Source organism: Acartia tonsa, chromosome 1, assembly GCF_053477335.1.
Source record: "Acartia tonsa isolate MP-2025a chromosome 1, ASM5347733v1, whole genome shotgun sequence".
NCBI lineage: Eukaryota > Metazoa > Arthropoda > Copepoda > Calanoida > Acartiidae > Acartia > Acartia tonsa.
The window spans coordinates 7,924,055-7,935,940 of NC_137260.1; the positions used below are offsets into that span (position 1 = coordinate 7,924,055).

At 34.4% G+C, this 11,886-nt stretch overlaps 2 protein-coding genes across 2 annotated transcripts; both read right to left on the reverse strand.

Moving 5' to 3' along the window:
* Positions 1-113: 113 nt before the first annotated feature.
* LOC145311807 (uncharacterized) lies at positions 114-5,165 on the reverse strand. The gene is made up of 9 exons (XM_080150798.1): positions 5,024-5,165; positions 4,203-4,278; positions 3,789-3,850; positions 3,110-3,158; positions 2,601-2,699; positions 2,079-2,163; positions 1,504-1,552; positions 931-1,005; positions 114-358 (listed from the first exon to the last, which is right to left on the reverse strand). The coding sequence occupies exons 1-9, from the start codon at positions 5,137-5,139 to the stop codon at positions 328-330; spliced, it is 642 nt and encodes a 213-aa protein (XP_080006924.1). The 5' UTR covers positions 5,140-5,165; the 3' UTR covers positions 114-327.
* A 1,063-nt stretch (positions 5,166-6,228) lies between these two features.
* On the reverse strand, positions 6,229-11,886 carry LOC145322898 (ras-related protein RabC-like). Its single transcript, XM_080165278.1, has 8 exons — positions 11,800-11,886; positions 11,200-11,236; positions 10,386-10,446; positions 8,830-8,927; positions 8,106-8,247; positions 7,370-7,483; positions 6,764-6,856; positions 6,229-6,330 (listed from the first exon to the last, which is right to left on the reverse strand). The coding sequence occupies exons 1-8, from the start codon at positions 11,840-11,842 to the stop codon at positions 6,229-6,231; spliced, it is 690 nt and encodes a 229-aa protein (XP_080021404.1). The 5' UTR covers positions 11,843-11,886.

Genomic DNA, 11,886 nt, shown 5'->3' on the forward strand with positions numbered 1-11,886 from the left:
GAGATAATTTTTATCATACAAAAAATAAACTAAAAAAACAATATAAAGAGTATCAAAAAAATAAGTATCTTGCTCTTTTTGTCATTTTCTGATTTTCACAATTTCTTGCATTATTTTTTCTGAAATATAAATACACTTTTAATGTTTATCAAAGATCACATAGATAGTCATAAGAATAAAAGTTATTTATATATATTATAATAGATGAACTAGGTAATCAGGAAATTATCATATTCATACAAAACAGGTCATATATAAGTAAAATATATATCAATATTTTGAATAGAAAAAATATGACATCACAGCAAAATGAAGTCTCCAGTTTTTTTAGTCATCCAAAATAATTATAGACGGACTATCCTGTAGAAAATAATATTTGTAATTATATAGAAGAAGCGCAGCTACTCTAATAACATATACTATACATCCTTGTTATGACAAATCTAAGTTAACATCAAACCAAACCTTAAATAAAAGCAATAAATTAAAAAGGATTGACTTTGTTAAAACAACAGATCTATAGTACTAGATGTATATACAGAAAACTACCTCCCTTCCTTTTTCAAAGACATCTTTCGTCTGCTTCTAAATTATTTTCTGCTACTTGACTGTGTTAATATATAAGCGACACCATTGGTTGATTTTTATTGAGCCAATAGGAAGGTTGCACAAGGCGGTTGCGATGGGGAGACACAGTTATTTAACCCTTTCTCCCTCTAGTATTTTACTCTAATGTTAAACCCATAATTAAATCTTCGTTTAGGTTTTAGCCTTTCATACAAGAGGACGGATGTCTAGCCTACAAGTCCATATCTCTCCCCCTCTCCCTTATCCCCCTTCTCCGAAAAAAATCAGCAAAAGCAAGCCCCCCCCTCCCCCCCCCCAAACTTCAAAACAAAATTTTTATGCCTATAAATGTTACAAATATTGTCCTGAATGGTGATGATAGATTCATTACTGTCATCAATGTTGTTTGCGCCCGACAGAGGAGTGGCCAGCGGGGTACTTAATATTCCAGGTTAAAATTCTTTTTCAACATTTCGTTGACATTTTTGAGAAAAATGAAAAGCTTTGGTACCTACTTGAATACAAAAATAAAAATAATACCGGGTATTGTCGATTTCGTGACATAGCCTCTTTAGTGGCCTTTCCTCGCAGGAATAAGGTATAACCAACAAGCGAAATCAATCTAAAATAATAATTGGGGGGCAAATGGAGAAGTCGTCAATTTTACGATGAGTTGCCCCCCAACGACAGCTGAAAAACAAATATAAGTTTCGTGATTTTTCTTCTTCAAATAATATTGTTGGTATAAGCTGCTTTCCTCGTAATTTCACAGTAGCTTTTCTCCTATTTCTAGATTTTGCGGGTGGCTCTAACCCTACGGGGCCAATTGCCTAACCCTGCAGAGAAATCATTAACATTTACCTAACCCAAATAACCTTATAGTATACAGTAAAAAATTTTAGTAAAACTATATGTGTGTAAAGAATTTGAGGATTCCTTGATTGTCCATCTGGGAAAAATATGGTCTTGGCAGTGGGCGGAGCCTCTAAAATAATTTATATCATAATATCACCTTATTTCTAATTCCAAAAAAGCTTCCCGTACCACTCTACACTATCATTCTGTAGACACAGAAGCAAAATAGGCAGTTATTTGCGGGAATCGATATATAATCACTTGTATGTTATACCAACTTTTTTTGCACTCTAATATAAAGAGGTACTCCCAGTGGCTAATATAACGATACCCCCTTTTTCTTCACATCCTATCGGAAGAACGATCTGACCAATAAATGAGGTCCACATTAGCACAATCTAAATTTTTCCCTGTCAAAATATCCACGCATACTATATCCATTTTAGCGGGCGGCTGGAGCGTACCAAAAAAGAGCACGCGTGTAACTGCATTGCCTGATAAGATTATCCAAACTATAGGTACCTGCACTGCAGGGACGTCCAAGGGGGGGGGGGGGTGTATTGGTCTGATTTTCTCCCCCCCCCCCTCAATTAATTTGAGGGTGCCGTAGGGGTTACCCCCCCCCCAAATAAAAAAGCTTGGATGTCCTTGAGTACCTGGAGTATTTTTGCCAGTCAGATCCACAATTTCCTCTTTCAATGTCTCTATGTAGCTCTTCTCCAGACCATTATCCAGATCAACCTGGAAACAAATAACAGGGAATAGAGTCGATAGACCAGATGATGTCAAGTCGTACAAATCTTCAAAAAGAAATTTCAGTCATATTCTAGTATAAAACAAAAATAAAAAATTGGTGTTCGACTCCTCCTTACTAAAAAAAAGAAAAAAAAATATTTCATTTTACTTTTCAATTAATAAAAATTGGGATGGTCGTATTTAACCTCATACTCCACCTCAAGTGACCCTAGAGGCCTCTAGGGGCGTAACCGCTAGCAATATATACAATAAAAATCAGCTTAGACACACAATATTTCCCAATAAAAAATAGATGTTAAATGCAATACATTGATAGACAGGCATAATTATATAAGAGAAGGAGGTGTATCGATCAGAAGAATCATAAAAAAAAATCAGCCTTCTGTCTAAAAACTTACTAATAGATTTTAAAACAATCTTACCTCCACACGTCTAAGTTCTTTGGTTTCTACTACAATTTTCTGTCTAAACGGACTGGAAAATGTCATTGGAGTGTCTTCTTCACCCTGGGGTTGCTCTGGCTATATAAATGGATTTATTAATACTTTGGATCTTACAATTATCATGTACCCTAAAAAAAAAGTGAAACTTGTAGTGGGCTAAAATAACATTTATATATAAATAACTAGTTGCTGCGCCCCTAGCCCCTAGGGGAAAATAAGGAAGGTCAGAAAAATACCTTAAAAAATCTCAAGCCATTTTTTGAGATTTAAAGCTTCAGAAGAAAATCCTTATTACCTTATAGTATAGGATATGTATGTCCTTGTTTGTTTTTCTATCACTGAAATTAGGCTTTAGGGATTAAAGAGGACTATGTAGGAACGAGCGCAAGTGAAGTTAAGCAATAATATATTATTCCCAAGATCTTAATGGATTTACATAAAGACATCCTGCTACTTTAGTATACACGTGATATATTATCCTAAATTACCTGATTTTTGGACTGACCTTGATCGCACTCAAGATAGTAATGTCTCTTGCTAAAATCAATGACAAAAATGTAAAAATATTAAGGATATACATTTGATATATAACTCTAGGGGGGGGGGGGGGGTTGATAACAACCATTAAAATAGATCCCAATGCACTAACAAGCTTTGTCTAAAAGTCCTAAAAGTAGGTAAAATGTCATATTGATGTCAAACCTTGTTCTATTTATATTCTCCCTACAACTACAATTTGAAATGCAACGTGAATCTGCAATTATTCGTTTGTTCATACATTATATTATGTTTTAGCTATACGTTGCAGCTTTCATGGATGTTATCACTCTTATGTGGAAAGACCAGGGGTGTATATTTTGCACAAGATTAATTGTCCCCTGATGCAAAAAGTATATTTTATTTTTACCCTTGTAATGAAAATTAAATTTCCCATTATTTAATGGATTTTTGTTTCTGTAGATGAAAGGACAATATTGACGATTATTTAAATATTAACCAATTTCTTTGGTATTTTTGGTTCGATTTTCAAAATTTTTTGATGTTTTCAGTACCCTTTATTTTTAAATCCCCCCCCCCCCCCACACATATTTTTCATTTTTCCCCTCCAATAGCAAAGGATCCTATGCAGAATATACACCCCTGAATGAGATATCAAAAATTAGTTACATGCAAGCATTTTCTTGATAGCACCGTCCTTTTGTCCAAAACTTACACAGTGGCATATGATCCTGAAATAAAACAATGAAAGTCATCCTCATATAAAATAACAAGGTGTCTCTCTGTCTTAATGTTTGTATGTAGTGAAGGATATTGCTAACCACTCAACCGATATGGTTCTCCATTACAGGGTAGCTTCTCATAAGCCCTGGGAAGGTTCATAACTATTTTGGGAGAGGGTACCACCACCCTCCCAATAGAAATCGCCCCTTGAAAAAAATGACCTACTAAAATATTTTTTTACTTTATCTTTTTAAAACTACATTTGAAAGTGGGGGGTTCGACTCCCCCCACCCTCAAGAGCCCACTAGAAGCCTCTAGAGGCGTAGCCGCTAGTATATGATTATTCTGTAGGAATATTACCTTGGTATGTAACCTAGGACAGTTGAACGCAGTGTTGGGACATCCTCCATTCAACCACATGTTACAGGGCGGCATTCTAATATTCAGACGAGTTCATAATTATTGAAGAGGGAGGTGGGAATACATACTTCAATGATCTAAAGGGATAAGACAACGGACGACAAATTGATGTACATCCCCAATGATGATGTACAAAATAACACTTTCTGTAGATTACAATTAGTAGTTGAAAAGTTTGGACACTCAACTAAATGAATAAATCAAAATTAAGAAAGTCCCCATGGTGCTTAAGCCAACGAATAAGAAAACGTTACTGAAAACTTTGGGGACTAGTGTAATAAATAGCAGCCAATTGTCTCCTCTCTCACTTTGGAGGTGGGAATATTTACTCAGTGTGCCAAAATTACCATTTCAAATGATTTGTAAAATGGAGGCTTTAGTAGTTTTTACCAGGTGGAGGGAGGGGCAGGGAGGCAGGGGACATTGATCTGTTTATAACACCAATCACAAAAGTTTTACAATAGGTAACGTTTTCTTATTCGTTGGCACAAGAACTTTGGGGACCTTATTAAATTATTATTGGTTGTTTCATTAAGTTGAGTTACCAAACGTTTCGACCACTAACTTAACTGTATTCTACATAAACGGTAATTTTGTGTATCATCATGTACATCAATTTATTATAATTTTAGGGAGATTACCACAAACCTTCAAAGAAAAATCGCCCCGCCCCCTAGTAAGGAAATACCCAAAAAAATATTTAAAGTGCCACCGCAGCTGGCTAAAATATACTATTATTAAAATTAAATATGAATCTTGACCTTTGACGATTCTGTTGATAGTTATAGGCGTTGATTCGTACATGTGGCATAAAGTTGTGATGCATCTGTGGCGGCATCTGGGGACGACCAAAGGGGACAAAACCAAAGGGAAACATTAGTTTAAACAATCTGAAATAAAACAAGGATGGCACAACACCCAAAAAGCGAAAAATGTAAATTAGTGGCTTATAGATCAATAAAATCTGCGCTATTACCCTAAAAATACCCTCTTGGGCCCTAATAGTAATACCCCCCCCCCCCTTCTTATTTAAAAATAAATTAAATGTATTATGTAGCTGACAAACGAAAGAAGGAGATTTTGAATTATAGAGTGTCTTTGCTATTAACAATCTCGAGAATCTATCGATTCTAAAAACTTGACAAGGATTAATAAAGCTAAACTGTTAAATTTTAAAAAATATGAATTTGCGCCGATAACTTATCATTGTAATAAAAATTTAGAAAAATATCAAACAAGTAAAACTAGGAAAAAAAATTTAATTTTAAAATTAAGAAAGATTTAGGTCAAACCAATTTCACCAACATATGAAGTTAAAAGATATCAACATAATAAAAATTAACACACTTTCCTCTTTACCAAACTGTGAGTGTGTATAAACAGTACCACTACAAAAGAATTGCGGCATTCGTGTACGTTAAAACAGAATTGCCAAATTATAATGAACAGGGTTGACGTTTTAAAATTATTTTTGTGTTAAAATTGAGAGTTATAGAAATGTTACAACACATTTGAATCAGACTAATTAAAAAAAGAAAATATTTAATGAAAACATTTAATGAAAACTTTTTAATCTTAACTCCTTTAAAATAAAAATATTTATTGATTAAAATATATTCTATGCTTATAACATTATCATGCCCAATTTTTTAAGGAATATAACCATTTCTTAGACCCATTTATTGGAGGGAACAGATTAGCGATTGCCTCATAAAAACTACATTTTTTTCTGAAAAAAATAAATGTACATAAAGCTTTCCGCAGATATTAAAGTGAAAAATAACAAGATTTTAAAACCAGTTTTTGGTTTTCGAGGGGCCGAAGGCTCTGGCAAACAGAACTGGTTTTAATTTTATGATTTTCATTAAATATTCATGGAAAATTGTCTGTAATACAATGCTATACAGGATTTTTCAGTACTATACTGTACAACATTATCAGTTATCATTATCAAGATTTACATAATTTAGAAGCAACATTTCTTTTCCTCTTCTTTCTTCTTTTGAAGACTAATTTTGCAGACGTTGACTTGTTTTAATTGTAGAATGTTTTGGTTCACTAGTCTTTCCTATGGCAAGCAGTTTAATATATATTGTTAGTAGCATAAATATAACTTTCTATGACGTTATGAAAATCATTTTTGGATAGAATTTCTGAGGCTGTTTATAGTGCTCAGAAGAAAATTACATCATAGAATACAAATGACCAATGATATTCCAATAAACAGACTTAATTACCAATGGCAGGCCAGTATACATTATCTATAGGCACAATAAAAGCTTCAGAATTTCTATACATCTTAAAGGTTGTAGGATTTTTCGAATATGTTGCTGCATATTGAATGAGTTTAATTCACTTTTCCCCCATCCCCTCCTCTCCTACTGGATAATCGAACTGACCAAAAGCTTATAAGTGATGTCCATGTTAAAATCCTAAATTGACGACAATTTTTCCCCTGTCATAATATCCACGTATATACAATATCCATTTCAAAACCTTACACTGTGACTAATGTACATATTAATGCTTTCCTGCGATCTGGGTTTCATATTGTTACCAAGGACAGAATTCTTCATAGCTTCCATTACCAACATCTAAAATATATTAAAAATTTAAAATATGGAACAAAAATCATTTTTATCTGAAGTACCTTCCTAAGTTCCTTCAGTATAATCGACTTAAAACAAAACCCCCGCCCTTTTATTGTTGCACTGGTATAAAATAGTAACATATATTACTTTAGTTAACACTTTCTAACTACTGAACCGATATAGTTTTTAGTGAAGCTTTTTATAGGTCCAGGGAAGGTTTTTAACTATTGTGGGAGAGGTAATCTCCAACCTACTAAGAGAAATGGCGCCTATAAAAAAATAACCTATCCACAATTTTTTTAAAACTAAAATTGTTAGGTACTAGGGGCGTAGCCGCTAGTGAATATATAAAATGAAGATACTACCACTTTTTTTAGGTTAGGTTAGGTTTTATTGGGTACTGGATTGCTCCCTGCAGGTTTAGGCCAGGGGCTAGTTCAAGGGAAAAAAAATATTTAAAATGAGAGGGGGATGTCAGTGCTCGAACGACACATTTAGGGGAAAGCACCAATATACCTGAAATGCACTGGCAACCATTGTGTTGAGCCTGGCAGAAGCTTCAGTAAAAGTCATGCCATGGTTGGCTGCAAACTCCAGACCTTCAGTGTATTCCACCTCCCTTACAACGTTCTACAAAAATGCAGGGATCTAAAGGGATAAGACATTGGCCGATAAATTGATAACTTAAAAAACCAACCAATCAAAATTCTATAAAAGTATCCAAAGTTGTTAAGCCAAAAAAAAGATAACGTTATACTTATAATAAAACTTTGGGGACTAGTGTAATAAACAGCCCATTTCCCTCGAAGCACCCAGAGCATCACTAACTCATCACACGACTAATTTAAAAGAAATAATCAAAGTAAGCATGTTAAAGCTTATTTCGGTTAGGGCCCGATACAGGGAATAATAATAAAAGATCGTTTTCCTATCAAACAAAATAGATTTTTAATAAAATTACTTTGGGGGAGGGTATCTTTGGGGAATTTAAGAAATAATGAAAATACTGAATCATGAAAATTTCCAAAAACTGAAAAATACTGAATAAAATTTTCAAATACTGAATATTCAGTATTTACTGAAAATACCGAAGCCCCAATTTCCAAATACTGAAGAATACTGAAGATTTTCAGTATACTGAAGAATATGGCCACGCTGTTAATTACTTTGGGGGAGGGTATCTACACTCTCCCAACTAAAAATGCCCCCCCCCCCCCCCCGAAAAAATGTACTTTGGAAAGGGTCGACTTACCAAATCAGATTTGTTTCCAATAAGGATGACAGGAACATTGTCTGGGATATCCTTTTCCTTCAGCAGGTTACGCCATACTGGTACTCTTCTGAAGGACTTCAGGTTGGTTACATCGTACACGATCACTACCCCATGACAACCTCTAAGATTAGGTAACATAATGAAAACTTATTATTTTATTAAATAATTTTCTGAAAAATGCGTTTTTTTAGCAACAAGAGTAAACGAAAAAATGCAATAGAGGATACAAGCACCTGTCTAATTAAATCATATGTCACGGGTCTACAAAAACTTTTGATATTTTTTCAATTTATGTTAAGATCAGCTGTACACTAAAACATATTTTTTTTTCGCCGCTAGATGGGGAGAGTTTTTTTTCTGATTTCTCGTGTAAGGGTGGTGGTACCGTTCCTCAAAATAGCTAAAATCCTGCCTAGGACCTATGAGAAGCTATCCTGTAAATGATAATCTTATCGGTACTGCGGTAAGCAAGATCCTTCGGTACAGACAGACAGACTTCCTGTAACTTTATTATAAGAACTAGCTGCTTCGCCCCTAGCCTCTAGGGGCTTCACCCCCCAAGAAAATAGCTTAAAACCACCACAGGACCAATAGGTATATACCCTGAAGAGAAGAATCCAATCGGTTCAGTGTTACCGAGATCTTCAGCTTCAGACGGACAGACAGACGGACTGACAACAAGCTACTTTGTATTAAAGATTACCTGAACAGAGTCTGTGGCAGACTTTGAGCATGTCTCTCAAATCCAGCAGTGTCCCATAACTCCAGGTTCACAGTTACACCACCACCGAGGTCAAATTTCTTAATAAAGTGGGAGCTTTTTATAGTGGCCTATCATTGGTCATTTTTTATAAACCCTATAAACAGATTCAAGAAAGTGACACTAATGACAGAAATAATTGTTTTTCTTAACACAGCTCCATGTATCATTGTAAAATTAACAATATGTATATCTGCCTTATGTTAAAAATAGAAAACTGTTCAACGAGATAACATCTACTCAACAACCGTTATCATCTATAATGTCTTTAATTATATTTAAGGGTTTTTTTGTAGGGGGGATTAGAATTTAATTTACTTTTCTGTCCGGATAATAGTTCTCTGCTGAAAATGATATTTATTTAGCTGCTATATATATTACTAGCGGCTTCGCCCCAAGAGGTTTGATCAAACCAATTTTTCGTATTTTAGATTTTAAAAATAAATCTAAAAAAAAATTTCTTCGGGGGCGGGGAGAATTTTCTTTTTTTTATGGGGGAGGGTAGTCGACCCCACTATTTTAATTTTAGTTTTATAAAGAAAAACATTTTTTTTTTGGGGGGGGGGTTATTTTTAATTTTTTGGGGGGTTGGGGGTGTCCCACCCCCAAAGAAAATAGTTATAAACCTTCCCGGGACCTATGAGAAGCTACCCTGTAAAGAACCCAATCGGTTTAGCGGTTAGTGAGATCCTTCGCTACAAACAAACAGACTGACTTCGTTCTACTTTGTATTACACAGGGTTCGGAAGCCGCAGCCTCAGCCAAAGCCACCATCAGCCGCGCGGCTTACAAGAAGCCTCAAAATCAGCCGCGCGGCTTTCTCAGATATAAAGATACTAGTGAAAACACCCCAAAAAGCCTCTAGAATCCCTAGATATAGGGGGGATAGGAAAGGGGAATTCGACCTCTCCCCCCAAACACTTAAATTGTAGTTATAAAAAGAAGTTTCGACACTCATGTAAGAGAATTTCCCTTCCCAGGACATATGGAAATCTAACTTGTAAAGGAGAACCATATCGGTTCAGCGGTTAGCAAGATCCCGTTACTTTTATTATAAGGATTTAATTATAATACAGAAACTATTAAATGAACTTACTAGGTCCCTGAATCATCTGTGTGTCTTTTAGGGTTGGCAATCCGGATCCGTAATCCGCCCAATTTTTGGGCCAATTTTGGAATCCGAATCCGGAATCCGTTTTTTAATAGCAGATTCCGGATTCTTAATTGGTATGCTAAAATTAGCGTCTTGAATTTTTTTATTTCAACTCTCACTTTTTGAAGGCAAAGATTATCATCATTATATATAAAATCTTTTAGGACATATGTAGCACTTAATTTTTAACAAATTTTTAAAAAGCCTTTCGGAATCCGCCACTTTTTTGACGGATTCTTTTAAGAATCCGGAATCCGGCCCAAAAATTCGACGGATTGCCATCACTAGTGTCTTTACAGTAGTCCTATTTCATTTATATTATACCTATAACTCTTTAATACCCTACCTTACGTTTTACATCAGCAAATATTGTAGCATTTCCAAGCTCAAAAGAGTCATCCACGTATCTAGCAATTATTAATGTCTATATAAATATCACAATTACCAATTTTAATTAGGCATTTGCAATCCTATATTATAAAGTAGTATAGTTTTTACGTCTGTAGCTTAAGATTTCAATAACAACTGAACCCCTTAAGTTCTCCATTTTAGGTAAGCTTTGCAAAAGTACCCAGATGGTTTTAGACTCTTACATTATGAGATTTTAGTCTTAGGAGGGTTTTGGGCTTTTTTCTACCCCCTTCCTATCCTTAGATACTAGGGTCGAAGCCGCTAGTTTATATATCTACAACATAGACAAAATGACAGGCAAATCAAATTATAATAGCCGAAGCTAAATAATGAGAAGAATATTTACAAGAAATTTCCAGTATAGCTTTGAAACCGATTAATATCCGCCGGATTAGAACCGATTCTCATCCATACTGAAAAATCATGTACATCATCGTAATACAGACAATTTTTCATGAATATTAAAATTAAAAGTAAAAATTTAATACCAGTTTTTTTTAGCTCGGTCATCGGCCCTTCGGGGCTATTAAAACTGAATCTTATAAGTTTCAATTTAAATATCCACGGAAAGCTCTCTATAATACGAAGCGATAGATAGCTAACAAAGACAAACATATCTTTTTCTTCATAGCGTTTTTTCCTCTCTACAAATAATTGCAGAACTTAAGTTTTTATTTCTAAATTTTGTTAGATTGTTGAAGCTGCGCGACTTATATTAACAATTGTCTTTATTTTAATATAAGTTGTACCTTACTAGTAAACTAGTTTTTCCTACCCCCGAATCACCTAAAGCAAAAAACGTTATGAAATAGTTACTTTCAATATCAATTAAGAGGCAAGAAAATAGGCTAAAGCTACAAAGTAAAATAAGTGACTTCCTGAATTGTAAACCAATCATTTCGGAAAGATTTTTACTTTATAGTATTGCCCTTCAAAACTTTAGAGTATAGTCCCTTTCGTAAAATCGCACCTTATGGGGCGATTCGTCGTATTTTTCACAGTATCTTTTCTCCTATTTCTAGCCCCTGCGGGGGGCTCTAACCTTGCGGGGCCAATTATCTAATCCTGTGGGGCAATCCCCTAACCCAATAAACCTAACCTAAGCTAAAATAACCTATAAAAAGCCATTTTAAAAATACGACTAATCGCCCCTTATGAGGCGATGTTACTAAAGGGACTATTCCTAAACTTTATTAAGCCAAATATTTGATTCGTGTAAAAATGGGAAATTTGATTAGAAGTTGCAGTAACTTATCAAATACTTTGGTAAAGTTAAAGTGTTTCAAATTAAAAAAATTCTATTAAACAATATTTTATTTCCATTTGTTCAAAAAAATCTTCAAAATAACCTAGAATTATTATTTTCAATCTTGAATTGGAGACAAGCGCCATTTTAATAATCTAAAGAAAAGATTACGGATAACTTTAAAAGCTAG